The sequence below is a fragment of the Phodopus roborovskii genome, unplaced genomic scaffold, assembly GCF_943737965.1.
Source record: "Phodopus roborovskii unplaced genomic scaffold, PHOROB, whole genome shotgun sequence".
Taxonomy (NCBI): Eukaryota; Metazoa; Chordata; class Mammalia; order Rodentia; family Cricetidae; genus Phodopus; species Phodopus roborovskii.
Window position 1 is genome coordinate 17979 of NW_026126107.1, and position 27359 is coordinate 45337.

General features: G+C 39.6%; 2 protein-coding genes across 2 annotated transcripts; both read left to right on the forward strand.

Annotated features, from left to right (window-relative positions):
• The first annotated feature begins 6617 nt into the window (after window positions 1–6617).
• LOC127218451 (uncharacterized) lies at window positions 6618–11781 on the forward strand. Its single transcript, XM_051179475.1, has 2 exons — window positions 6618–6649; window positions 11115–11781. The coding sequence occupies exons 1-2, from the start codon at window positions 6618–6620 to the stop codon at window positions 11779–11781; spliced, it is 699 nt and encodes a 232-aa protein (XP_051035432.1).
• Window positions 11782–25513: 13732 nt separating this feature from the next.
• On the forward strand, window positions 25514–26075 carry Sh3bgrl (SH3 domain binding glutamate rich protein like). Its single transcript, XM_051179476.1, is given in 3 exon segments — window positions 25514–25624; window positions 25626–25707; window positions 25710–26075. Coding segments are annotated over 3 exon segments (345 nt in total). The 3' UTR covers window positions 25862–26075.
• Window positions 26076–27359: the final 1284 nt, after the last annotated feature.

The following is a 27359-nucleotide window of genomic DNA, read 5'->3' on the forward strand; positions in this document are numbered from 1 at the left end:
ACCTATTAAAAATGGGGTACAGAACTGAAGAAAGAATTCTCAAGAGAGGAAATCCAAAAGGCTGAAAGAAAATTAAGAAAGTGCTCAACATCCTTAGGTATCAGGGAAATGCAAATCTAAACAACTTTGAGATACCATCTTACTCCTGCCAGAATGGCTAAAATTAGAAACACCACTGATGACTCATGTTGGAGAGGATGTGGAGAAATGGAAACACTTCTCCACTGCTGGTGGGAGTGCAAACTCATACAGCCATTTTGGTGATCAGTATGGCAGTTCCTCAGGAAAATGGGAATTAGTTTACCACAGGACCCGGCAATCCCACTCTTAGGCATATACCCAATTGATCCCCATCCATGCAACGGAGACATCTGTTCAACTATGTTCTTAGCAGCACTACTTGTATTCGCAAGAACCTAGAACCATCCTAGATGGCCCTCAATTGAGGAATGGATAATGAAAATGTGGAACATCTACACAATTCAATACTACTCTGCAGAAAAAAATAATGGTATCTTGAAATTCTCAGGCAAGAGGATGGCACTTGAAGAAACAATCCTGAATGAGGTAACCCAGTAACAAAAAAGGAGTATAGTATGTACTCACTCATATATGGATTTCAGACCTAGAGCAAAGGATCACCAGCCTATAATTCATACCACCAGAGGAACTAAGATACACGGTGTATTCTAATAGACTGATATAAAGTCCCTCACAGAACCAGGAAGGGACAACTTCCCCATAGCACAGGGGAAGTTGGGGGGCAGTGAATGGAGAGAGAAGTAGGAGAATGTGAGTGCGAGGAGAGGAAAACACATGCAACTAGGAAGATTGAGTCTGGGTAGTAATAGAAGACAGGAGAGAGTGAGACAGAGACAGAGTGAGAACATAAAAGAGGGAGCCAATATTGTTTTGAACAGAAAACTGAACACAAAGAAAGGTCTAGAGAACTACAAGACTGCTGCTAACAAACAATTTGAACTTTCGTCGAAAGGCTACCATAAAAGCCCTTCCCCAGGTAGTGAGATCAACAACTAAATTATCCATGGATCCCTCATCTTATACATGTTGGAAACAGTAGAAAAAAAAACCCATACATAATCACTGAGTCGAACTAGAACCCAGATCAGATGGAGAGGACAAGACCAGGCTGTAGAAACACATAGAGACAGCTGACCTGAACAAGGAGGATCTAATAGGCCCCCAGACTGATAGCTGGGAAGCCAGCATGGGACTGACTCATGTCCCCTGAATATGGTCTCAGCCAGGAGGACTGCACAGTCTAAGGGACCAAAAACAGTGGAGCCAGGATATATCCCTGGTGCACAAAAGGACCTTGCGAACACATCCCCCATGGAAGGATGACTGCCTTAACCTAGAGACAGGAGAGAAGCCATAGTCCCTACTTCACATGTCCTGTCAGATCTACAGTACAGCGACTGGATGACATTCCCCTACATTTGGAATTGGGGTGGGGGATGGGAGGGGAGGGTGGTTAGGGTGCATGCGAGAGAGCATAGAGGGTAAAAGGGAAGGAGGGAGGGAGTGGAGGTAGAGGGAACTGGGATCGACATGTAAACTATTATATTAAATAAAAAATAATAAATAAAATCATAATTACATCATGAAAATTTCAGGCAAATGGATGGTACTAGAAAAAAATCAACCTGGGTGAGGAAACAACACCCAAATATACAAATACAGTATGTACTCACTTATAAGTGGATATTACATGTAAAGCAAAGGATAACCAGGCTACATTCCACAGTCCCAGAGAAACTACATAACAAGGAGAACCTTAAAAGGGATACACGTTGATCACCCCAGGGATTGTTAAGTTGGAGGATGGTAGATAAAGATATCGAGGAAAGAGACATGTTGATACAGGAGGCCAATATGGGGTTAAGGACAAACATGTTGCTAAACAAATTCCCTGGAATCCACAAGGATGACACCCACTAATGTTCCTAGCAACTGTGATGAGGGTGCCTGCATTGCCTTCTCCTGTAACCAGATTCTTGATTACCCTAATTGTCATATGAGAACCTACATCCAGTAATTGATGGAAGCAGAATCAGAAAGCCAAGTGCTGGGTTGAATTCCTTTTACCCTCTCTACCCTCTCCCATGCACTCTAAACACCCTCCCCTCCCAACCCCCCACCACAATACCATATGTAGGGGAATACCATCCAGTTGGGGTCATGTAGATCTGACAGGTCCTGTGAAGTAGGGACTAGGGCTTCTCTCCTATCTCTAGAATAAGGCAGTTATCGCGCCATGGGGGATATGTTTGCAAAGTCCTTTTGTGCACCAGGGATACATCCTGGCTCCACTGTCTGAGGTCTCTTAGACTGCTCAGACCTTCTGGCTGAGACCCATATTCAGGGGGTCCGAGTCAGTCCCCTGTTGGCTTCCCAGCTATCAGTCTAGTGGCCCTTAGCTCCTCCTTGTTTAGGTAAGCTGTCTCTATGTACTTCTACTGCATGGTCTTGTCCTCTCCATCTGCTTCTGGGTTCTAGTTCGACTCAGTGTTTATGTATGGGTGTTTGCTCCTGTTTTCAACAGGCATTAGTTGAGGAATCCATGGAGAAGTTAGTTGTTGATCTCACTCTCTGGGAAGGGCATTTATGATAGCCTTTCCACGGAAGCTGAGATTGTTAGTTGGGAGCAGTCTTGTAGTTCCCTCGACCTTTCTTTGTGTTCAACTTATCTTCAAACCAATATTGGCTCTCTCTTTTATGTTCTCTCTCTGTGTCTCTGTCTCTCTCTCTCTCTCTTTCCTATTTTCCATTCCTAACCAGGCTCAATCCTCCTGGTCGCACATGCCTTCCTCTCCTCCCTCTCATTTTCTCCTCCTTCTCTCTCCATTAGCTGTCCTCCCCCACTTTACCTGAGGTCTGGGGGACTTGTCCCTTCCCAGTTCTGTGAGGGACTTTATATGAATCTCTTAGAATACAACTTGTATCCTAGTTCCTCTGGTGATGTGAATTATAGGCTGGTGATCCTTTGCTCTAGGTCTAAAATCCATATATGAGCGAGTACATACCATATTCCTATTTGGTGACTGGGTTACCTCACTCAGGATTGTTTCTTCAACTGCCATCCACTTGCCTGCAAATTTCAAGATACCATTATTTTTCTCTGCAGAGTAGTATTCCATTGTGTAGATGTGCCACATCTTCATTAACCATTCTTCAATTGAAGGGCATCTAGGTTGCTTCCAGGTTCTTGCTATTACAAATAGTGCTGCTAAGAACATAGTTGAACAGATGTCTTTGTTGCATTGATGTGAATCCTTTGGGTATATGCCTAAGAGGGGGATTGCAGGGTCCTGTGGCAAACTAATTCCCATTTTCCTGAGGAACCGCCATACTGATCTCCAAAATGGCTGTACGAGTTTGCGCTCCCACCAGAAGTGCAGGAGTGTTACCCTTTTTCCACATCCTCTCCAGCATGAGTTGTCATTGGTGTTTCTAATTTTAGCCATTCTGGCAGGAGGAAGATGGTATCTCTAAGTTGTTTTGATTTGCATTTCCCTGATAGCTAAGGGATGTGGAGCACTTTCTTAAATGTCTTTCAGCCTTTTTGATTTCCTGTATTGAGAATTCTTTCTTCAGTTATGTACCCCATTTTGTAATAGGGTTATTTGGTGTTTTGTTGACTAGTTTCTTGAGTTCTTTGTATATTTTGGAGATGATCCCTTTGTCAGATATAGGACTGGTGAAAATCTTTTCGCAGTCTGTGGCCTGCCATTTGGTCGTGTCCACTGTGTCCTTTGCCTTAAAGAAGCTTCTAAGTTTCAAGAGGTCCCATTTAAAAATCATTGCTCTCAGTGTTTGTGCCCCTGGAGTTATGTTCAGGAAGGGGTCTCCTATAACAGTTTGTTTAAGGGTACCTCCTACTTTCTCTTCTAGTAGGTTGAGTGTGGCTTGATTGATGTTGAGGTCTTTGAACCATTTGGACTTGAGTTTTATGCATAACACCAGACAGGGGTTTATGTTCAGTCTTCCACACACCCTCACCCAATTGTACCAGCAAAATTTGTTGAAGAAGCTGCCCTTGCCCCCGTGTATTCTTTTTAGCTGTTTTGTTAAAAATCAGGTGTTCTTAGTTTTGTGGGTTAATATCAGGATATTCAATTCAATTTCATTGCTCTTCCTGTCTATATTTGTGCCAGTATAGCTATGTAGTAGAGATTAAAGTCAGGAATGGTGATGCATCCTGCAGTTTTTTTTTTTTTTTTTTTTTTTTTTTTTTTTTTATTGTACAGGGTTATTTTGGCTATCCTAGGTCTTTTGTTTTTCCCTATAAAGTTGACCATTATCCTTTCAAGGTCAGTGAAGAATTGTGGTGGGATTATAATGGGGATTGCATTGAATCTGTAGATTGCTTTTGGCAAGATTGCCATTTTTACTATGTTTAGCCTACCTATCCAAGAACATGGGAGATCTTTCCATTTTCTGGTATCTTCTTTAATTTCTTTCTTTAGAGCCACAAAATACTTTTTATATAGGTGTTTCACTTGTTTGGTAAGTGTTACCCCAAGGTACTTTATGTTGTTTGTTGCTATTGTAAAGGGTGATGTTTCTCTGATTTCTTTTTTCAGCCTCTTTGTCGTCTGAATAATATAGGGCTTATGATTTTTTTGAGCTGATCATGTATCCTGCTAGTTTGCTGAAGGTGTTTGTCAGCTATAGGAGTTCCCTGGTAGAGTTTATTAGGTCGTTTATCATATCATCTGCAAATCGAGAGAGTTTGACTTCTTCCTTCCCAATTTGGATCCCTTTGATCTACATTTGTTGTCTTATAGCTTTAGCTAGACCTTCAATTATGATATTGAAGAGACATGGAAAGAGAGAGCAGCCTTGTCTTGTTCCTAATTTTAGAGGAATCACCTTAAGCTTCTATCCATTCCGTTTGATGTTGGCTGTTGGTTTGTTGTCTATTGCTCTTATTATATATTAAGTATATTCCATTTATCTCTGATCTCTCCAAGACCTTTATCATGAACGGGTGTTGAATTTTGTGGAAGGCTTTTTCAGCATCTAGGGAGATGATCATATGGTTTTTCTTTTTCAGTTTGTTTATGTGGTGAATCACGTTGATAGATTTTCGTATGTTAAACCATCTCTGCAATCCAGGAATGAAGCCTCCTTGGTCATGGTGGATGATTTCTCTGATGTATTCTTGAATTCAGTTTGCCAGTATTTTATTGAGTATTTTTGTATTGATGTTCATCAGGGAAATTGGCCTTTAGATTTCTTTCTTAGTTGTATCTTTGTGCGGCTTGGGTACCAAGGTGATTGTGGCCTCATAAAAAGAGTTTGGAAATGAACCTTCTGTTTTATTGTGTGGAAAAATAGAGGAGTATTTGTATTAGTTCTTCCCTGAATGTCTGGTAGAATTCTGCACTGAAGCCATCTGGCCATGGGCTTTCTTTGGTTGGAAGGCTTTCGATGAGTGCTTCTATTTCCTTGTGGGTTATAGGTCTATTTAAGTTTTTCTGTCTGTTCTTGATTTAAATTTGGTAAGTTATAGTTATCCAGAAATTTGTCCATTTCCTTTGAATTTTCAATTTTTTTGGAATACAGGTTTTCAAAGTATGACGTAAAAATTGTCTGGATTTCCTCTGTGTCCGTTGTTATGTTCCCCTTTTCGTTTCTGATTTTGTTAATTTGCATGTTCTCTTTCTGCTTTTTTGTTAGTTTGGATGAAGGTTTATCATCTTGTTGATTTTCTCAAAAAACCAACTCTTTGTTGCATTGATTTTTTTTGTATTGTTTTCCTGGCTTTTATCTTGTTGATTTCAGCCCTCAAGTTGATTATTTCCTGGCATCTACTCCTCTGGGGTGAATTTGCTTCTTTTAAATTAGTATGTATGAGGAAACATTTCAAATTATAAACTGATGTAAATTAATTATTTCTTTAAAACTTTTCACACATGACAGGGTCCTTTAAGACCCCGTGTTCTGACAGTGGCTCATTGCTCAGAATGTGCCATTGACCTCTGGTATCCAAGGAAACATGAGAACTTCTAGAATCATTTATGTTACTGTTGGCAGACACTAGCATTTGGACTCCATAAGAGACACAAAGAGGCAAGTATTTTATATCTCCCTGTACTTTTATTATTCACTTTCAATTTCAAGAGCCAAACGGGTCCCTGACATTTGAGTACCCTATTTCTTGAAATATTTTAAATCTGAGTAAACAATCCTCATGGTGTTGTAATTGCTGTATGTATGTGAGGGATCTGGAGCCGGCACTTACTGTCATACCTGTATAGTTTCCTGAAGTTGAGTATGTGAATTAGATTCTCTGTGTGGATTTCTTCTCCTTAAAATTAGGATATTGATTATGTAAATATGATTGGAGGTACAGGAACACCAGATGGGATAATATCCCTGAAGTGTATACGTGAGGCTCCAATGAAACAAAGTAGAAGACAATAAAGTATAGGTGTGAACCAGGGATGGTCATTGAGACACTGTTGTGTACTGAAATATCTTTCTAACAGAACATCTTTTGCTGAAGGTGGTTCACCTCTGACGTGACTCCCTGTCCGGTCAATGCTTCCTGTCATTTAGAAGATATTTATGATCTTGGCATCTGTCAAATGGATCTCCTCACCAACCATGATATAAGAAGGTAAAAACCAAAACTGAGTTATTGGGAGGGTTTTTAACTGGATCTCTCTGAAACACATGTGTCTCCTCCATGGGATTCAGACAAGGACAGAACCAGATCCTGACAGGCTAGCTCAATTTTTTTTTGTCACAGCAGCATTCTCTCCTGACCCTCTAGTCCCAGCCTTGAAAAGGAAGAGAATGTGGGTAGCATGTTACAAGCCACCATCACTTGTAAACCCACTTTGCAGATGTAACTTTCCTAGTAAAACAGCTACTTCCTTCTCCCAGTTAGGACGATCATTCCAAGGAAGCTATGGAGAAATGAGTAGTTGGTAGGGAAGTTTTCCTAGAAAGGAGTGGCATTATCAGTACCAATGTCATTGTTGACATTCCTTAGCCTTCTATTTTTCAGCTCAGGGATCCAATGGTATCCCTCAGGAAATAGATGTTCACGAACATACGTCTCTATCCAAAGATATGAAATAGAAGTTATCTAAATAAGTTTGGTAATTCAGTATATACAGACTTTTAATTTGGGGAAAAACATATACTTTTTTATATGGCAGTATCCTTTATGTATTTCAACCACGTGAAGCACATTTTCTGCAGTGGAAAATTGAGTAAGTTATGAGAAAAGATAGAAATATCTATATGTCCTCATGTTTTCTACTTAGATTTAATTTTGGCCACAGAAAAAGGACTCAGGTTTTCACACATCTTCATTAATTATACATGCTCATGCATAAGCACAAAAATATACACCCATATATACATATATATTATAATATAGTTTTGACATCATATCACTGGGTGTACCATGTGAAACATTTGCCAATGTGCTTGGTTCTTTCAATGGACAATATAGGCTGGTTTACTTTATTTACATTATTCATTCCAAAATTTAGAAATGAAATCATTGTGGGTATTCTTTGATTATAACTCTTATATAAGATATTTATCATTTTTGTGCACTGCAAACTTATATTGAAATAAGCATCACTTTGAATATGATATGTAAACAATTTTGGTACTATTAATTCTAAGCATTAAAATTCTTAGCTAACAACTGTGGGCTGGAGAGATGGCTCAGTGGTTGAAAGCACTGACACTTCTTCCATAGGACCTGGATTTATTTCCCAGCAACCACCTGGTAGCTCACAATTGTTAGTAACTGTAGTCCCAGAGGATACAACATTCTCATACAAACATTCAGGCAAAATACCAATGCACATAAAATAAAAATAAAGTTAGAAATACCCATAGCCATACATTTTTAAAAGATATCATGTTACTACAAAATATTATTTTTCATCTACAATATTTATACACTCAAAGTTTTTCACCCTGCCTTGATGAAGTTCAGATCAAAAGATGTCCAAAGTTTGGAAGAACTTCCACTCTTTCAAGAATTCTCATAATTCCAAAAATATTGTCTCTTCTATGGTTCCAAGATTTGATGGAATTGTTTCATAGTCTGATGCAGTTTCTTCGTAAGTTTAACTTTTTACACGAAAATAAATCTTCTGAAGATTCAAAATCTTTAAATATGTTCAGAGTAAGCAACTATTTTTGCAGTTCTTTTCTGGAATAAGTCTCTCTCCAATACCTGCAAACTTTTGTTATTGCTCACCAATGCTTCTGGTGAAGGAATTTTGAGTAGGGAATTTAAACAATTTGAATATTAATCTATTTCTAAATATGCAGTAGAAGGCTGATTCATCAAATGTGGTTTAGTGTTCATGATTTGGCTAAGTGCATGCAGACTCTTACTTACCTTGGTGATTCTGTGGGCATGTGCATAGCCAAATGTTAAGCTGTTCCTCCTTAGAATTCTAGGGCAGGCTGGAGATACAGATCAGAGGTTGAAAGCACAAGCTGATCTTTGAGAAGTCCTGTCTTCAAATCCCAGCAAAAACATGGTGGTCACAACCATCTATAATGAGATCTGGTGCCCTCTCCTGGCATACACACAGAACACTGCATGCATAATATAAATAATATCTAAGAATACACAGGGCTTTAGTCCCAAGCACCAGGAAGAAATAGCATCTAGTGACAAAATTAGACACAAGAAAACTTTTACTTCAAACCTGGGTTATATTTTTTATTTTTATTTTTAATGTTCTGAGTATTTTCCCTTAACTGTTACAGTAAATACTTAATTATTAATTGTAAAATCCAAAGTCGATTTGGGGGCATGGGAAAATGTAAGGGAGAGGGAACTGGGATTGATATGTAAAATAAGATTGCTTCTAATTTAAACAAAACATCCAATTTCTGCAATTCGAAAGGTCATTTCCTAGTTTTGGCTGCAACTAAAATATTGGATTATCTTGTTTACAATGAAATTTCTGCAATGATACCAGTAAAGGATTTCAAAATTTCATTGTAATTCATAAAGAGTTGTAATTAAATGGATGAGAAGATTTTAGCAAGTATATAAGGAAATGTCTTGATGTCATTTAAAGTTCACTCATTCGATCAAAGTCAGAACTCAAGTATGATTATGTTCTAAACACTGTTGATTGTTTTCCTGGGTAGTTTTTTGTTAGTTATCTTTCAACTTTGACTGTTAAGAGAGAAACTAAATAGGTCTTTATTTATTTCTTCACTGTTATTATCTCTTACAGATTCTCATTTTTCTTGGAACTAGTGGCTGAAGGCTTGATGCAAAATTAATGACAAATTTATTTAATTTGGATTTCAGTATCAAATTCCCACAAGGAAAAAAGGCTTTAATCTATTTCATCTATTTAATCTATTTCCACCTGTGATTAGGTAGAGATGTGTGTAGTGGTAGCTACAGGGTTACACGGCTTTAAGTGAAAAATGTTTAATACTTAATCCAGTTCAGATTATTAACCAAGAGATTTAAAGAAAAATGCAAATACTCATATTCTCATAGGCTTTGTTTTCTGGAATGAGTTTTTAGTAGTTCTCCTGGCCCTTTATACACTTTAGTGAGGATGCTTAGCAAAATAGATATGGATTTACTTGGCATTTTGTAAAATGGATGACTTTTGTGGTTCTCAGCAGGTATGATTAAAAGGCATCTTTTGATGAGAGGACAGTTTGAGTGCAGTATCTATGTTCAGTTTGCCCCAGAGCAAAGAAAGGCTAAATGCAAAGAGATTATGAAATAATCTCACCCTGAAAATTCTCATTAAAAGTGCTTTTAAATTATGCTACATTTAAAATTTTTTTGTGTATATAACTGTGTACATGTCCCACAGCATGTAATGGATGTCAGAGTTTATCTTGTAATGTGGTCCTTTTCATCCACCATGTCGGTCTAGGGATATAGCTCAAGTTGTCAGACGGAAAGAAGTGTAGGTGACTTCATCCACTGACCCATTTGACTTCTAACAACTTGCATTTTTCTATAAACTTAGACTTCATATTTCAATACCCACTAAATCCACATATAATCCATATTCATTAGCAAATGTTCCTAATGGGAGCACATTTGTTTTTAAGGATATGATTCAGTATTACTCAAAAATCATAAATTGTGTTAATGCCTATCTAAGTCAACTGTATTAAAATATTAATTCAAATAATATGCATTTTCTTTCCACTAACATGCTGCATTATAAGCAAACTGCCTATCAAAAAGGAAAAGAAAAAAAATGAAATAGAACTTTTTTCATTTTTTTTTTTTGACACAAGGTTTATCTGTGTAACTCTGGCTATTCTGGAACTCAATGTGGCCCAGGCTATACTAAAGTTCACATAGATATGTCTGGCTCTGCGACCTAAATCCTGGGATTAAAGGCTTGTGCTGACTGCATCTATCTCAAAAGACCTTTTAAAAGATATTATTGATTGATTTTATATGGAGTTTGACTGTATGTACACATCAGAAGAGAGCATTGGATCTCATGGGACAACAGTTATAGACAATTGTGAGCAGCCATAGGTGTGTTGGGAATTGAACCCAGGACCTCTGAAAGAGCAGCTAGTTTTCTTAACTGTCAAGCCACCTTTGAAACCTTATCATGTCCATCTTAAAATATGAAGATGAACAACATGAAAACAATTTTGTTATTTGGGTTAAATCTTCATTCTTGGTTGAAAGAAGTTATAAATATTGAATTAGAAGCAAAGTCCACCAGATGTCTGAATGGAAAATGTCAGAGGACTTACTCATTTTTAGTTTAATATATTACTTAAGAAATAGTAATATGCCAATTAAGAATAACATTCTTAGTTAACAAATACATTTTACCTCTTGGAAAATACAGTGAAATTGGTATCCAAAACCTCTTTAGAGAGAACTTCTCCTTTATTCTTGGAGTTCAGGTCTTATTCTATTCTTGTCTGTAGTATGGTAAACCCTAATATATAGATAGACTACTAAACACAACTCTGTTATAGCAAAGAGAATGTATGAGAGCTGAATGATCTGTAAAACACTTATTTTGATGTTCCATTTTCCCTTGTGTTCCTGATTTGACAATAGTTTTATTCAATCTCATCTTCAGATTTACCCTCAAAATGGAGTGCATCTACAAGCTGAGCGAACTCCTTAGCAGCATATCAGAACTGGTGTTTGAAATAGTCATCACAAACAGCCAATGCTGGTGCCTGTGGGAATTCCACGATGATGTCTTTGTGTTTTTTGGCCTGTGGGAAGCTTATTACCCTCAAGAGTTTAATGTGTCAGGGACTGTAGTTAAGATGCTGGTGCATACCCCTATCAATTCCACCTGGACCATTTCACCTGAATTTCAGTGTGCACAAACCCTGATAATGTGGGCCATTTTGATGAAGCTCGTAGTCCTGGTTTTTTGTGTAATCGCTATTAAGATCAGCTGCATGAGAGACCCATTTGTGGAACTGCAGATATATTGCTACAAGATCTCTGCCTTCACTCTGTGTGTTAGCAGCCTCTTCACATTAGTTTCTGTGAGCTGGAACCACTTTGCAGATCATTATGGCCAAACGCCTCTCGACTTTCCACCTGACTTTCCAGTCAAAAAAGAAGCTTTGATAGAAAAGCACTATACTGGTATGTTCCCAGTTGGGGTTCTGACAGCCACCACGTCACTCTTTGGTGTGACCTTCTTTCTCTTTGAGATAAGCTCACTGAAACTACAGAGTCTGGTGAACATCAAGGGTGCTTGCATATTGGCCAATCAAGAGGCCTGAAGTGAGGACTCCTTCATTTCCAGCATCTGTCAGAAGGTTTTGTAGAAATTTCCCTCCTCATACAAAAAAAAAATCTTGTAATTATCAACTCATTTTAAATAAAGCATCATCTTGATTCTCTGAGCCTATCTAAATTACTTCCTCTCCTATCTATCTAAAGATCTCCTTTCTTTGAATGAGTTTCCACATTGAACTCCCATTTATCTCCCTGTCACCTCTAAAATGCCCTCTGCACTTGTAAACTCCTCCTCATATAAAACCAAATCACAAGAAAAAACAATAACCAAACAAAACGAAGAAACAAAATACAACAATAACAAAAACAAACAGGCAAACATAGAAAAGGAAATACGAAAGAAGAAATCTTGTGGAATCTGTTCCATGGCCCATTGAGACATACAGTTTACACTTTATTCATCTTTCCTCGGAAGTGTTCATTGCCACAATTAGATGATCTCTCTTGAGGCCTCTGATGTCTACAACAGAACCCATAATGGGCTATAAAGGAACTCATCGTGAGTATTCAGTTATTGTCTGTGTCATGGACATTCTGCTGTTTTCGTTCTGTAGGTTTGTCCCCTTCACATGCTCCAACATTTCATAGATTTGGTGGATGTTGGGGTGAACTAACTCATAGCCCTGGTCCTGGTCCTAATGGTAGTATGTTGCTCAGCTCATGAGCTTTCCCTCATCGTCACTACCTGGGTGAGCTCTCCAGCACTGCTTATGCTATCTCACCCAATGCAACCCACAGCAAGGAGCAGGGCAAGTTCTCCTGCTCTCGGGCCCTCAGATCCAGCTCCCTCCTCACTCTTACCACTAGGGCCATCTCTACTGTTATTCCCAGGAAGGGAGCAGTGCTCTCTCCTAAGAAGGGAGGGAGAGCTCTCCTGCTCTTAATCCCTCAGGGCTGACTCACCACAAACCCTGATAACAGGGTCAGCTCTACTGTGCTTCCCAGGTGAGTTGCATGACCCACTCCTCCTGTGTGGTGGAGCTGGCATAGGGCCGCTCTCTCCTGTGTGCTGTATCTGTTATAGTGCCCCATCTCCCATTCGCACTAGCTGGTCTAGTGCCCACTCTCCTGAGTGCTGTAGCTGGTATAGAGCAGTAGTAGCCAGCTCTCTCACTCTCATGACTCTGGGGCCAGCTCTTTCACTGTCACAGGTAAAAGAGGACAGATGTGGGACATCATTTCTTCACAAATGTCAGCTCTTTTGCTTTCAAACCCTCAGGGCTGGTTCACCTGGGACCAAACAACAGGATGAGCTCTAGTGTGTTGCCCAGACTGGAAGCAGAGGCTACTTTATCATTCACCGAAGCCCGAGGGTCAGGGCTACCTCTCCCATCTTGTGACCTCAGGCCCAGCTCTCTCACCTGCCACAGGTTATAATAGATGAGGGTGTGATGGAACTCTTCACTCATCCATGCCACCCCATGGCTGACTTGGGAAGAGCAGTATATATGTTTTCTCTCATGTTCTCTTGTAGTCTAAGGTCACCTGTGTCCCTGACCACAGTGTCAGCTCTAGTTGCTTCCCAGGTGAGATGCATGTGTACTGTGAGGCTTTCCACCATCTTTCCATAGTGTGGTGGCAAGATCTCCCATGAAGGGTAGGGTCAACTTGTGTGCTGCAATATCCAGGGAATGTCATCCCTGTGTTTGTGAAGAACATGACTGACTCAGCACAGCATCGTCCATTGACCCCCATCCTTACACAGGCCATGGATGTCACCAGAGATCCCAGCTGGATCAGGACTATGGACACAGATGTGGTCTGTAGAAATGGCTTTGTCCTGAACACTGTGGTATCCATAGTGAGAGCATAGGCCACTCATATCAGCATGCATTTATTTGCAGTATGGTTTCCCAGGAATCAACATGGTCAGAGATGGCTGGCTGGAACCCAGCCATTTGAAGGGCCCTTGGTGACAAATGAAACCACGGAAATCACCCCCAAACCCTGTCCTCTACAGGTCCATGGACCCAGACATGCCTCTAATTAGTACCTTGTGCCTGGTTGTTTCTGTACTCTTTTGAGTAATTTTGTTTTTATTTTATTTTATTTTATATAACAAAGTCCAATTAAATGAAAACAAACATTTATACACAATATTTGGGAAATTGGGCGTCGTTCTTTCCAAACTGCTTCCTGCTGGTAAGGGGCGCTGTCATGGGGGATTCGAAGAAGATTCATATATCCTGGCTATAGTCTGTAAGGCTGTTTTGTCCAGCTGTTTTGAATGTAGGATCAGCTTGTACTCTGTTTCAGGCGGTCTGGCATGATCAAACCACATTAGTCTGGAAGGAATCCACATCTTTTCATTTTCTGTGGAAACAAAAATAGAAATCCTTTTCCCCAGTTTCTTGTCCTTGAACTTAAATTTTGGAGTCAAAGCATTTTTTTTTAATTTAATTTCTTATTTTACATGTCCATCCCAGTTCGCTCTCCCTCCATCCCCCCATTCCTACCTCCCTCCTTCCCTCCCTTTTACTCTCTCTGCCTCTCCCATGCACTCTAACCAACCTCCCCTCCCATCCCCCACCTCAATTCCATATGTAGGGGAATGCCATCCAGTTGTGGCCATGTAGATCTGACAGGTCCTGTGAAGTAGGGACTAGGGCTTCTCTCCTGTCTCTAGATTAAGGCAGTTATCCCTCCATGAGGGATATGTTCGCAAAGTCCTTTTGTGCACCAGGGATACATCCTGGCTCCACTGTCTGAGGTCTCTTAGACTGCTCAGTCCTTCTGGCTGAGACCCATATTTAGGGGGGCCTGAGTCAGTCCCATGCTGGCTTCCCAGCTATCAGTCTAGTGGCCATTAGCTCCTCCTTGTTCAGGTAAGCTGTCTCTATGTGTTTCTGCTGCATGGTCTTGTCCTCTCCTTCTGCTTCTGGGTTCTAGTTCGACTCAGTGTTTATGTATGGGTGTTTGCTCCTATTTTCAACAGGCATTAGTTGAGGGCTCCATGGAGAAGTTAGTTGTTGATCTCACTCTCCGGGAAGGGCATTTATGATAGCATTTCCATGGAAGCTTTTGAGTAATTTTGGTTTGAACTCTAACTTGTTAGATATTAGTATAGCCAAACCAGCTTGCTTCTTGGTTCCATTTGATTGGAAGATCTTTTCCCAACCCTTTACCCTGAGGTAACGTCTATCTTTGAAGCTCAGATGTGTTTCTTGTATGCAGCAGAAGGATGGATTCTGTCTTCATATCCATTCTGTTAGCCTGTGTCTTTTTATAGGTGAGTTAAGATCATTAAAGTTGAGGGTGAGTAAGGACCATTGATTGTTGATGCTTGTTTGTTTTAGGTTTGTCGACACTGGTATTGAGAATATATTTGTTCTGCTTTATCCTTGGTTTCTGGTGTAGGTGGATTATCTGTTGCCTATATTTTTCTGGGTGTAGTTACCTCCCTTTCATTGCAGTTGTCCTTCCAATATTCTCTGTAGGGATGGATTTGTAGATATGTATTGGGAAAATATGGTTTTGTAATTAAATAACTTTTTTTCTCCATCTATTGTGATTGAGAGGTTTGCTGGGGATAGTAGCCTGTGCTGGCATCCTTGTTCTCTTAATACTTTTAGAACATCTATCCAGGACCTTCTGCCCTTGAGGGTTTCCATGGAGAAGTCAGGTGTAATTTTGATAGGTCTGCCTTTATATGTTACCTGTCCTTTTTCCTTCAATGCTCTTAATATTCTTTCTTTATTCTGTATGCTAGGTGTTTTGATAATTATATGTTGAGTTGTCTTTTTCCTTTGGTCCATGTCCAACCTATATGGTGTTTGCTATGCTTCTTGTACTTTCATGGGCATGTCCTTCTTCAGATTTGGAAAGTTTTCCTCGATGATTTTGTTGAATATGTTTTCGCCACCTTTGAGCTGGGCTTCCTCACCTTCCTCTATGCCTATTATTCTTAGGTTTGGCCTTTTCATGGTGTCCCACATTTCCTGGCTGTTTTGTGTTAAGGATTTGTTGGATTTACGATTTTCTTTGGTCGATGAATCTATTTCTTCTAGTTCATCTTCTGCGCCTGAGGTTCTCTCTTCCATCATTTGAATTCTCTGGGTTATGCTTGTGTCTGTAGTTGCCGATTTTTTGCCCAGTTTTTCTATTTCCAGCATTCCTTCAGTTTGTGTTGCCTTTGTTTTTCTCTATTTCAGTTTTCAAGTCTTGAAGCGTTTCCTTTTCCTGCCTAATTGTTTTTTCTTGGCTTTCTGCACTTTCTTTACATTCCTTAAAGAATTTGTTCTTTTCTTCCTTTTTTTTTTTGTTTGTTTTTTCTTCCATTTTTTTTAAAAGGGATTTTCTCACATCTTCTTTGAGAGCCTCTATCATTTTTATGGCGGTAATTTTTAAGTCGTTCCCTTCTGCTTCCTCTGCTTTGTTGTTGTGTTCTGTTCTAGTTGGGGTAGTTTTCCTGGATTCTGGTGTTGTTATGATTGTCTTTCTTTGTTAGGTTTTTTTCTTCTATTGCCATCTTCCCATAGCTTCTTCCAATAGGTGTTGGTGGGGTCTCCCCCTCTCTCTATGGTACTTCCCGGTGGGCTTATGTTGGTCAGAGGTTCATTATCTGTACTTCTGGGTGGTCCAAGCTCTCTAGGAGGACTCTCTGCACACAGGGGGCATGGGATGGGGTCAGGGATGAGGATCCAGTAGAAGATAACGGCGGGAACTCAGAGTGGTCCTGCAGAGATAGGCAGATGTCTGGGAGTGGCCTGGGGAAAGCAGCAGAGGAGTGGAGATAGGGGTCAGAGACCAACAAGGTGGGAATTACGGGTGGTCCCGCATGGATAGGCAGGTCTCCTGTGTTTCAGAGTCACTCCAAGAAGTCTCCCAAAGTAGTGTGAACTCTTGGCTCCACCCTTTTCCCAGTGCTCAACCAGAGCGGGACAGTGGGCAGGGTAGGGCACAGATTAGGGAGGGGCAAGCTCGAGGTGGGGATGGATGGGGGTGTATCAGAGCTCCAAGGGTGCTCTTGATGGGGACAGGACACCCCCATGCTAGGATTTTTATTTAATTTTGAAACAAGCTTATATTACATGTTAATCCCAGTTCCATCACCTTCCCCTCCTCCTTTGCCCCCACCCACCCACACCCCTTTAAATTTCTGCTACCCAGGAAGGGTGAGGCCTTCCATGGGTGATCTTCAAAGGCTGTCATATCATTTGGGCAGGGCCAAGGCCCTCTCCCATGTGTCTAGGCTGAGGGAGTATCGGTCTATATGTAATGGGCTCCCAATGTCAATTCGTATACTAGTGATAAATACTGATCCATTACCAGAGGCCCCATTAGATTGCCCAGTCCATGTAACTGACACCCACATTGGGGGGGGCCTGGATCAGTCCTATCCTGGTTTCCACCAATCTGGGATCCATGAGCTTCCCCTGTTTTGATCATTGTGTTTATCACAGCTACAGAAATGCAAACTAGGACATTATTATCTGTATTTTCAGTGTGGCTCATAAACCAAAGTAATTCACTAACCATTTATGCTTTTTCAACTCCAGACAACAGAATTAGGGATGTATTGATATGAAATAATGGTTTGGTATTAAGAGTCTGATTTCATCTAAACAGACTTTTCTCAAGTCTACCAGTGATGCCCTGTAAGTGAAAGGATTTTGAATATCAACTTGGCCCTGATATTATTATGTTCTAGCTGCACTTTGTTCTTATGTCAACTTAATCGAGTCCGTCACTGTAACATGGCAACATAAAAACTGATCTTTAGCTGGGACCAAAAAGAAGCAAAGATAGAATGACCCAGGCCATCTTACCAATGAAAGCCAGATTAAAGTGGCTGCAAGTGAACATAATACAATTTTAAGAGTCAAACATGGTCGCACCCTAACACGGTTAAATAAGGATCAGGATAAACAAATAGGCCGAATAGATGTTTATTCAGGGAGAAATAACTTACAACCTAGGCAGATGAACACCAGGAAATTCAACCCGATCCTCTCCTGTCCGGGTCACGCCAGCAAGAGAACTTTTCCTCGCTCTCCCTCCGACCTCCTTCCACAGGTCACCCCACCCATGGTTCCACCCCCCCCAATGGGCATGGTCAGTGCCACAGAAGGACTATCCCACTACAGCACCCCATGATCCTTGAACTGCAAAAAGAATAGTAGATAGAACACAGCTACTGAAGTTTAAGCCAGAGCTGAAGTAAAGGGAAGTTTGAACAAGGTGATTTATATTTTCTGTGGTGCAGTTAATCACAAAAGGACTAATGGAAAGAATCAATACAAGGATTTATAAGTGGGTGGTAATTTTTTAAATTACACATTGTTGGTTTTAGTATTATGAAAATATTCATCTTACCAAAGGGAATCTATAAATTCAATACAATCACCATCAAAATTTCAACAAATTAACAAATATTGAAAAATAATTTTCAGCTTCTAATGGAAACCCACAAGATCATTATAACAAAAGCTATGTCCTAATAATAAAATAAATGCTGAAGGAATTAACATCCGAACTGTGAAGGTGTACTATACAGCTTTATAATAAAAAACAGCATGGAATTGCTGTGAAAATAGGCATATTGATCAAGGAAATCAAATTGAAAACTCAGACAGGAGAGCAAAGTACTATAGATACCTAAATTTTCACAATAAGCCAAAAATATACACTAGATAAGAGACAACATGTTCGAACAAATTTGTGTCCACACAGGAGAGCTGCCTGTTTAAGTGTGCACAGAGATCCATGTTTGTCACCATGCACACAACTCAATGAAAACGGAGAAAACGTCTCAACATAAGACAAGGTACCATGAATCTGATGTGAGGGAAAGTTGGGAATAAACTTGAACTTGTGGGAACAGGAAAGGAATCTATATGAACACAGAAGAGTTAGCACAGGCACTAAGACTAACAATTAATAAATGGGACATCATGAAGCAGAAAATCTTCTGTATAAGAAAGTACACCATAATTGGTGAAGTGGGAGCCTACAGAAAAGATCTTTACCAAGTATACATCTGCTAGTATGTTAGTACCTAAATAGTACCTAAACTAAAGAACAATAGAAGCCATACTAGTTAGCCATCGTGGCCAAGCAATGGTTGTATACACCTTTAATCCTAGCACTCCGTAGACAGGTACAAACAGAATTCTGTCAGTTCAAGGACACTATAGTAGGCTACATGAAATTGATCCAGACATAAAGAGGAATAGCTCACACAAGGGTGTTCCTAGAACATGGGATCACACACACTTTTATCCCAACTCTGGGGAGGCAGAAACAGGAGTGGTATGGCTGGGCAGAAAGGAATATAAAGCAGAAGAAGACAGAAGATAGGTGCAGTCTGAGCTGCAGTGACATCTGAGGCAGTCAATATAAAGCAGTCAGAAGAAGCAGTGAGTCTGAGATTGCAGTCAGAGGATGCTTTCTGAGGATACAGTCTGTGAACAAGATCACCCTGATGGTCTCAAGGTTCATTAGAGGTAAGAGGTTTCCCTGTGTCTGGCTCCTACTTCTCTGATCATTTAGCTTTCCCCTACCCTAATATCTGACTCTGGGTTTTTTATTACGTCTGATTAGAAGTCATGTGAAAGAATGGAAACCAGTTCATGCAACCATGGGCAAATCCTAGTCACACTTCCATGGGCCCACAGCAAGTCCAAGCCACACAACTGTCACTAACTTGAAGAGGGACTAGTTTGGTCCCAGGCAGGCTTCCCCAGTGTCAATCCAGTGTCCATGAGCTCCCACTATCTCAAGTTAGATGAATCAGTGGGTATCCCTTCATGAATTAGAACCCTCATGCTCATATAATCTCTCATCTTCTCTTCAATTGAATTCCAGGAATTCAGCCCAGCACTTGGCTGTGGGTCTCTGAATCTGCCTCCATCACTTACTGGATGAAGGTTCTCATATGACAATTAGGGTAATCACAAATCTTGTTACAGGAGAAGGCCAATTCAGGGACCCTCTTCACAGGTGCTAGGAACATTAGTGGGTGTCATCCTTGTGGATTCCTGGGAATTTACCTAGCAACATATTTGTCCCTAACCCCAGATTGGCCCCCTCTATCAACATATCTCTTTCCTCGATCTCCTTCTCTACCTTCCTCCAACATAACAATCCCTGGGGTGATCAATGTGTATCCATTTTAAGGTCCTCCTTGTTATGTACTTCTCTGGGACTATGGAATGTAGCCTGGTTATCCTTTGCTTCACATCTAATATCCACATATGAGTGAGTACATACTGTGTTTGTCTTTTGGGTCTTGGTTACCTCACTCGGGTTGATTTTTTTCTAGTACCATCCATTTGCCTGAAAATTTCATGATGCCATTATTTTTAACAGATGAGTAATATTCTACTGTGTAAAGGTACCACATTTTCGGATCTGCGTGAGCATTGAGCCAGATTGCAGGTCCAACAACACGTCCAACTGTGCAGAACTTCCTAGGTCTGCTCTGAGCACACTGGACCCACCTATCCACACAGGACCACACTGAGGCTGCATCCACCACATCTGTGCACTCCATCAATGTCCCACTGCCAGAGGATAACCCTGAGCCTGCACACACCCAATCTTTGGACCCCATCACTGGACCTCTGCTGGAGGAGAGACCCCCCCCATGAGAACTTGGATCATCCAAAGTTACATACATCGGATTCTGGACTCACATGCATTCACTAGAAGAGTAGGGTAGAGACAGAGAGACTCCAGCAGCACCCACTGGAAGAAGCAATGGGAAGAAGGCAATACAAGAAAACAGCCAACAATACAAAGACAAGCATGACACCATCAGAATCTAGAGACTCTTCACGAACTAGAACTAAGCACACCAAAGCAGATGAAACAGAAGAGAAAGAGTTGAAAACTAACTTCATAAAAATGATAGAGGCCCTCGAAGACGATATGAGAAAATAAATTAAAGAGATAGAAGAAAAAGCAAACAAACAAATGGAAAAAATAGAGGAAAAGACCAAGTAAAATATGCAAGAAATGAATAAATTTCTTAAAGAAAGTAAGGAAAGCCAAGAAAAAATAATCAAACACATGAAGGAAATAATTCAAACACTTCAAGATCAGAAAACTGAAATAGAGGGGGGAAAAAAAACCACAAAGTGAGACAATGCTGGAAATAGAAAAACTGGACAAAGGATCAGAAACTACAGGTATAAGTATAACCAAGAGAATACAAGAGTTCAAAGAGAGAATCTCAGGAGCTGAAGATAAACTAGAGTAAATAGATTCATTGACCAAAGATAATCTTAAATCCAACAAATCCTAAAACAAAACATCCAGGAAATGTGGGACACTGTGCAAAGACCAAACCTAAGAATAATAGGCATAAGAGAAGGCGAGGAAGCCCAGATCAAAGTTGCAGAAAACGTATTCAACAAAATCATGGAAGAGAACTTTCCCAATCTGAAGAAGGGCATGCCTTTGAAGGTACAAGAAACATACGGAAACCAAAATGTCTGAACCAAAACAAAATCCCTTTGCCACATAATAATCGAAACACCTAACATACAGCCTAAAGAATGAATATTAAGAGCAGTGAAGGAAAAGAGAAAGCTAACATATAAAGGCAGACCATTAAAATTGAACCTAACTTCTCCAAGGAAACTCTCAAGGCCAGTAGGTCCTCGGTAGATGTTCTACAAATAGTAAGGTCCATGGGTGCCAGCCCAGCCTACTATATCCAGAAAAGCTCTCAATCACTATAGATGTGAAAAACAAGATATTCAATGACAAAGCCAAATTTTCAAAATACTTACCTACAAATCCAACTCTAAGGAGAGCACTGGAGGAATACTCCAACTTAAGGAAGTTAACTACTCTCACCAAGACATAGGCAATAGAAAATCCCACTTCATAAGAACCCAAGTGTAAAGCAGGGCAAATATATTCAAAATACCACAGCCAACAGCAAATCTAAAACAAACAAGCATTAACAATCAATGGTCCTTTTTTTCCCTCAACATTAATGGTCTTATCTCACCTATGAAAAGACACAGGCTAACAGAATGGATATGAAGACAAAATCCATCCTTCTGTTGCATACAAGAAAACATCTAAGCTTCAAAGACAGACATTACCTCAGGGTAAAGTGTTAGGAAAAAAAATCTTCCAATCAAATGGACCCAGGAAGCAAGTAGGTGTAATTATCCTAATATCTAACAAGTTAGACTTCAAACCAATATCAATCAAAAGAGATAAGGAAGGTAATTTCGTATTCATTAGAGCAGAGATCCATCAATGCAAACTCTCAATTCTGAACATCTATGCCACAAATACAAGGGCACCCCCCATTCTTAAAGAATCACTACTAAAACTCAAAGCTCACATAAAACCTCACACACTCAGAGTGGGAAACTTCAACACCCCCTCTCTCTCCTAGACAGGACTAACAGACAGAAACTTAACAAGGAAACAAAAGAGCTAATAGAACTTATGTCCCAATTTGGTTTAACAGACATCTATAGAACATTCCATCCGAACCTAAAAGAATATACCTTCTTCTCGGGTCCACATGAAACCTTCTCTAAAAGTGAACTCATACTAGGCAATATAACAAACCTCAACTGGTACAAAATAGAAAGGAATAGTCTCACGTACCTTATCATACCATTGTGCTTTTAAGTTGACATTCAAGAACACAATTTGTAGATAACCTCAAAATCATGGAAATTTAATTATTTGCAATTGCAACACACCTGGGTCAAAGAAGACATTAAGGAAGAAATTAAAGAATCCCTTGAATTAAATGAGAATGAAGACACAACATACCTGAACTTATGGGACACTTTGAAAGCAGCGCTATGATGAAAGTTCATTGTACTAATTGCCCACATGAAGAAAACAGAGGATAGTCATGTTAGAGAATTAACTGCACAACTGAAAGCCTTAGAACAAAAAGAAGCAAACTCACTCCAGACCAACAGATGCCAGAATATAAGCAATTTGAAGGCTGAAATCAATAAAGTAGAAACCAGTAGAACAATACAAAAAAAAAATGTAACAAAGAGTTGTTTTTTGAGAAAATCAACAAGATAGACAAGCCTTTATCCAAACTAGCCAAAACTCAAAGAGAGAACATGCCAATTAACAAAATAAGACAGGAAAAGGGGGACACAAGAAAGAACACAGAGGAAATCCAGATAATTTTCAGGTCATACTTTGAAAACCTATACCCCACAAAATTTGAAGTTTAAAAGGAAATGAACAAATTTCTGGATAACTATCACTTACCAAAATTAAATCAAGAACAGATAAGCAACTTAAATAGAGCTGTCATCCCAAGTGAAATAGAAAAGTTCATCAAAATCCTCCCAACCAATAAAATAAAATAAACCAGGGCTGCATGGCTTCAGTGCAGAATCCTTCCAGGAATTCAAAGAAGATAATAAAAATACCCCTCCACTTTTTGTTTGTTTTTTTTTTCTTCCATTTCTTTAAGGGAGTACAAATTGGAAAGGAAGAAGTCAAATTGTCTCTATTTGCAGATATGATAGTTTACATAAGCAACCTGATAAACTCTACCAGGGAACTCTTATAACCACCTTAAGCAAACTAGCAGTATACAAATAAACTAAAAAAAAGAAAAATCAGCAACCCTACTATATACAGATGAAAAAAGGCTGAGAAAGAAATCAGAGAAGCATCACCCTTTAAAATAGTCACAAACAACATAAAGTATATTGGGGTAACACCAAACAAGTGAAAGACCTATATAGCAGAACCTTGGTGTCTTTAAAGTACAAAATTAAAGATACCACAGATTGGAAATATCTCTCATGCTCTATGACAGGTAACATAAACATAGTAAAAATGTCAGTCTTGCCAAAAGCAATCAACAGATTTAATGTCGTCCCAATCAAAATCCCAGCACAACAACCCTGTACTAAAAGGAACTTCAGGAGGTATCACCATCCCTGACTTCAAGCTCTGCTCTGGAGATATAGTCCTGAAAAAAGCTTGGTACTGACACAAAAATAGACAGGTAGACCAATGGAATCAAAAATCTTGACATTAACCCACACACCTATGAACACCTGATTTTTGACAAAACAGTTAAATGTGTACAATGGAAGGAGGGAAAGCATCTTCAACAATTGGTGCTGGAACAACTGGATGATCATGTATAGAAGACAGCAGAGAGACCCATGTTTATCGCCATGCCCAATAATCAAGCCCAAATGGATCAAAGATCTTCACATAAATCCAGCCACACTGAACCTCTTAGAGGAGAAAGAGGGAGGTACCCTTGAACAAATTGGTACAGGAGACCACTTCCTGAACATGATACCAGTAGCACAGACACTGAGATTGTCAATTAATAAATGGGACCTCCTCAAAATGAGAAGCTTCTGTAAGGCACAAGACACAGTTGACAGATCCAACAGCAACCCACAGACTGGGAAAAGATCTACTTCAACCATAATCTGACAGAGGGATGATCTCCAAAATACAAAGAACTCAAGAAATGAGTTACCAAAATACCAAATAACTCTATTAAAATGGGTACAGAACTGAAGAAAGAAATCTCAGTAGAGGAGATCAAAAAGGCTGAAAGACACTTTAGAATGTGTTCAATATCCTTAGCTATCAGGGAAATACAAATCAAGGCAACTCTGAGATACCATCTTACTCCTGTCAGATTTGCTAAAATTTGAAACACCAATGACAACTTATGCTGGAGAAGATGTGGAAAAAGGGAAGCACTCTTCCACTGCTGGTGGGAGTGCAAACATGTACAGCCATTTTGGAGATCAATGTGGCAGTTCCTCAGGAAAATAGCAATCAGTCTACCTCAAGACCCAGTAATTCTGCTCTGTTCAACTATGTTCCTAGCAGCATCATTTGTAATAGCAAGAAACTGGAAGCAATCTAGATGTCACCCAACTGAAGAATGGATAAAGAAGATGTGGCACATTTACACAACGGAATACTAGTATGTGGGGAAAAAACAATGGAATCTTGAAATTCACAGGCAAATTGATGGAACTTGAATAAACCACATGAATGAGGTGTCCAATCACAAAAAGAAGAACATGGTATGTACTCACTCACATATGGATTTTAGACATAGAGCAAATGATCACCAGCCTATAATTCATACTCCCAAAGATATTAGGATACAAGGTCCCTCACAGGAGGGGAAAGGAACAAGATATCTGGAGCATATTGGGAGGGGGGCAGTGAGTGGAGAGGGAGCTAGGAGAAAGATAAGGGGAAGAGAGGAAAGCTAGTGGGACTAGGAAGATTGAGTCAGGGGAGGAATAGAGGAATTATAGGTTTGAAGAGAAAATTGGCTCTTGAAAAATATCCAGAGACCTACAAGGATGACCCCCAACTAACAATCTGAGCAACATTGGAAAGGTGACCATGAATGCCCTTCCATGATAATGAGATTGATGACTAATTTATCTACCATCATAGAGCCCTCATATAGTATCTGATGGAAACAGAAGCAGACACCCACAGCTATACACTGAGTCAAATTGCAATCCAGATGTAGAGAGTGAGGAGTGATAAGAAAATGGGATACCACCAGGCTATAGAAACCCACAGAGGCAGCTAACCTGAACAAGAGGGAGCTAATGGACCCCCAAACTGATAGCTGGGAAACCACCATTGAACTGACTAAGACATCCTGAACATGGGTCTCAGTTAGAAGTTTGGACACTTGATTGCTGCAACTGTTTCTCAGCTTTTGAACACACCAGCGCCCGACCACAAGCTCTTCTTTCCAGGATGGTGATCCATGTTTATATTGCATCTTATTCTGGCTCTACAGTGATTAAGAAATAGCAGCAGGAGGTACTTGGTTTCATGGTAGCCAACAAAATAGGATTTGAAGAAAAAAATAAATATTGCAGTTAATGAAGAGAATCGGAAGTGGATGAGAGAAAAGGTACCTGAAGACAGTCGACCAGGCACAGGGTACCCCCGCCACCTCAGATTTTCAATGAATCCCAGTACCATGGGGACTATGATGCCTTCTTTGAAGCCCAAGAAAATAATGCAGTTCATGCCTTCTTGGGCTTGACAGCACCACCTGGTTCAAAGGAAGTAGAAGTCCAGGAAAAACAGCAAGCTTGAATGTTATGCGTTCTTGTATCAGCATCTTGAAAAAGAGTGAATCTCCATTGCTTTTCTAAAAACCTTGGCTTCAAAAGAAATAGGCTATACTGTTGAAATAATAGATTAGTTGATGTTCTCACATGCAAACATGCATGATTAAAATGTGAACATGGTAGTGAGAAAATGAGAGATGAAGTTAAAACTTTATGTAGATATCATAGAATAGTATTGTTATCTGATGGAAGATGTCATTCTGTAAATATGTTTCTCTTATTTGTTAATGAATAAAGCACTGTTGGCCAATAGGAAAGCAAGATAGGCAGGGCTAGGAGACAAGGAAGATTTGAGGAAGTAATAAGGAGGAGTCAGCATGTAGAGACCAAAGAGAACAGAGTTCTCCGGTACGATAAGACCAAGTGGAAGTAATTAGATTAATAGAAATGGGTTAATACTTAAGACAGAGCTAGCCAGTAAGAAACAAGTACCTGGCCAACAGTATTATATCTAATACAGTGTTTCTGTGCCTTATTTGGGGCTGGTGCGGCAGCAGGACAAGACCAGCGGAGGGGCAGAAAAACCTACTCCTAACAGTTATCTGCCAAGATATTTTATGTTCTGTAAGGATTTTACAAAAAAAAAAAAAATCTTCTTTTTTGATATTACTGTGTAGCTTAATGATATCTTCATTTCAACATCGAGGAATTAAAAAGAGGAGAAAGAAAGAAACTAATTCCCAAAATTGCCTCATTAATACTCACGAATATTTTCATGTGATGTTGCTGAAATGTATTTTCAAGTTATGTTTATGATGTGTTAGACATTGTAATTTCCTAAGATGAGTGGAACATTCTCATTCTCCCGTTGAAACAATGTGTATGTCCTGAACCACAAGTTTTCTGGTTTCAAATGTAACCTTTTATTGCACATTCAGTGATCAAAATAGTTGACTTCCCACAAGAGAATCATTGAATGCATTCCACTGGCAAATTCCTTGTTTACTGATACAGTTATAACACAATTATGCTTCTAAGTTGTTTGCATCAGTAAAACTATGAAATTTTAAGTCAGGGAAAAAAGATAGCAATTAATTTTAAATTGGCCCTTCTTGCAAAGAGCTCAGGCTTTTAACTATCCATTATATAAGATCTTGATTGTCCTTGCTCAACATTTGCTTTCCTTGGGCATTTGCTAAAAGAAATCTTAGTGGCTGTCTTCTCCTGCTTTAATATAGCTGGTGATCATAAATGCCACTCTCTCTTGATAGTTTCAGTGTAGGCAGATTTTGTCAATGCATCAGTCCAAGCAGAAAGAATCATTGCCATACTTTTATTTTGCCAGAAAGTACAAGTGTCAAAGGAAAGGAACATTTGAAATATTTTGAAGATAAACATGACCCAATTCAGTTAACTAGAAGGTATTGATAATGTATCTTTCTACTATGTTACTTTATTTTTCTGAGTGCAATCACCCTTTACTTCAAATTACTGTGTAATATCTGCTGTTGTAAGACTGCACT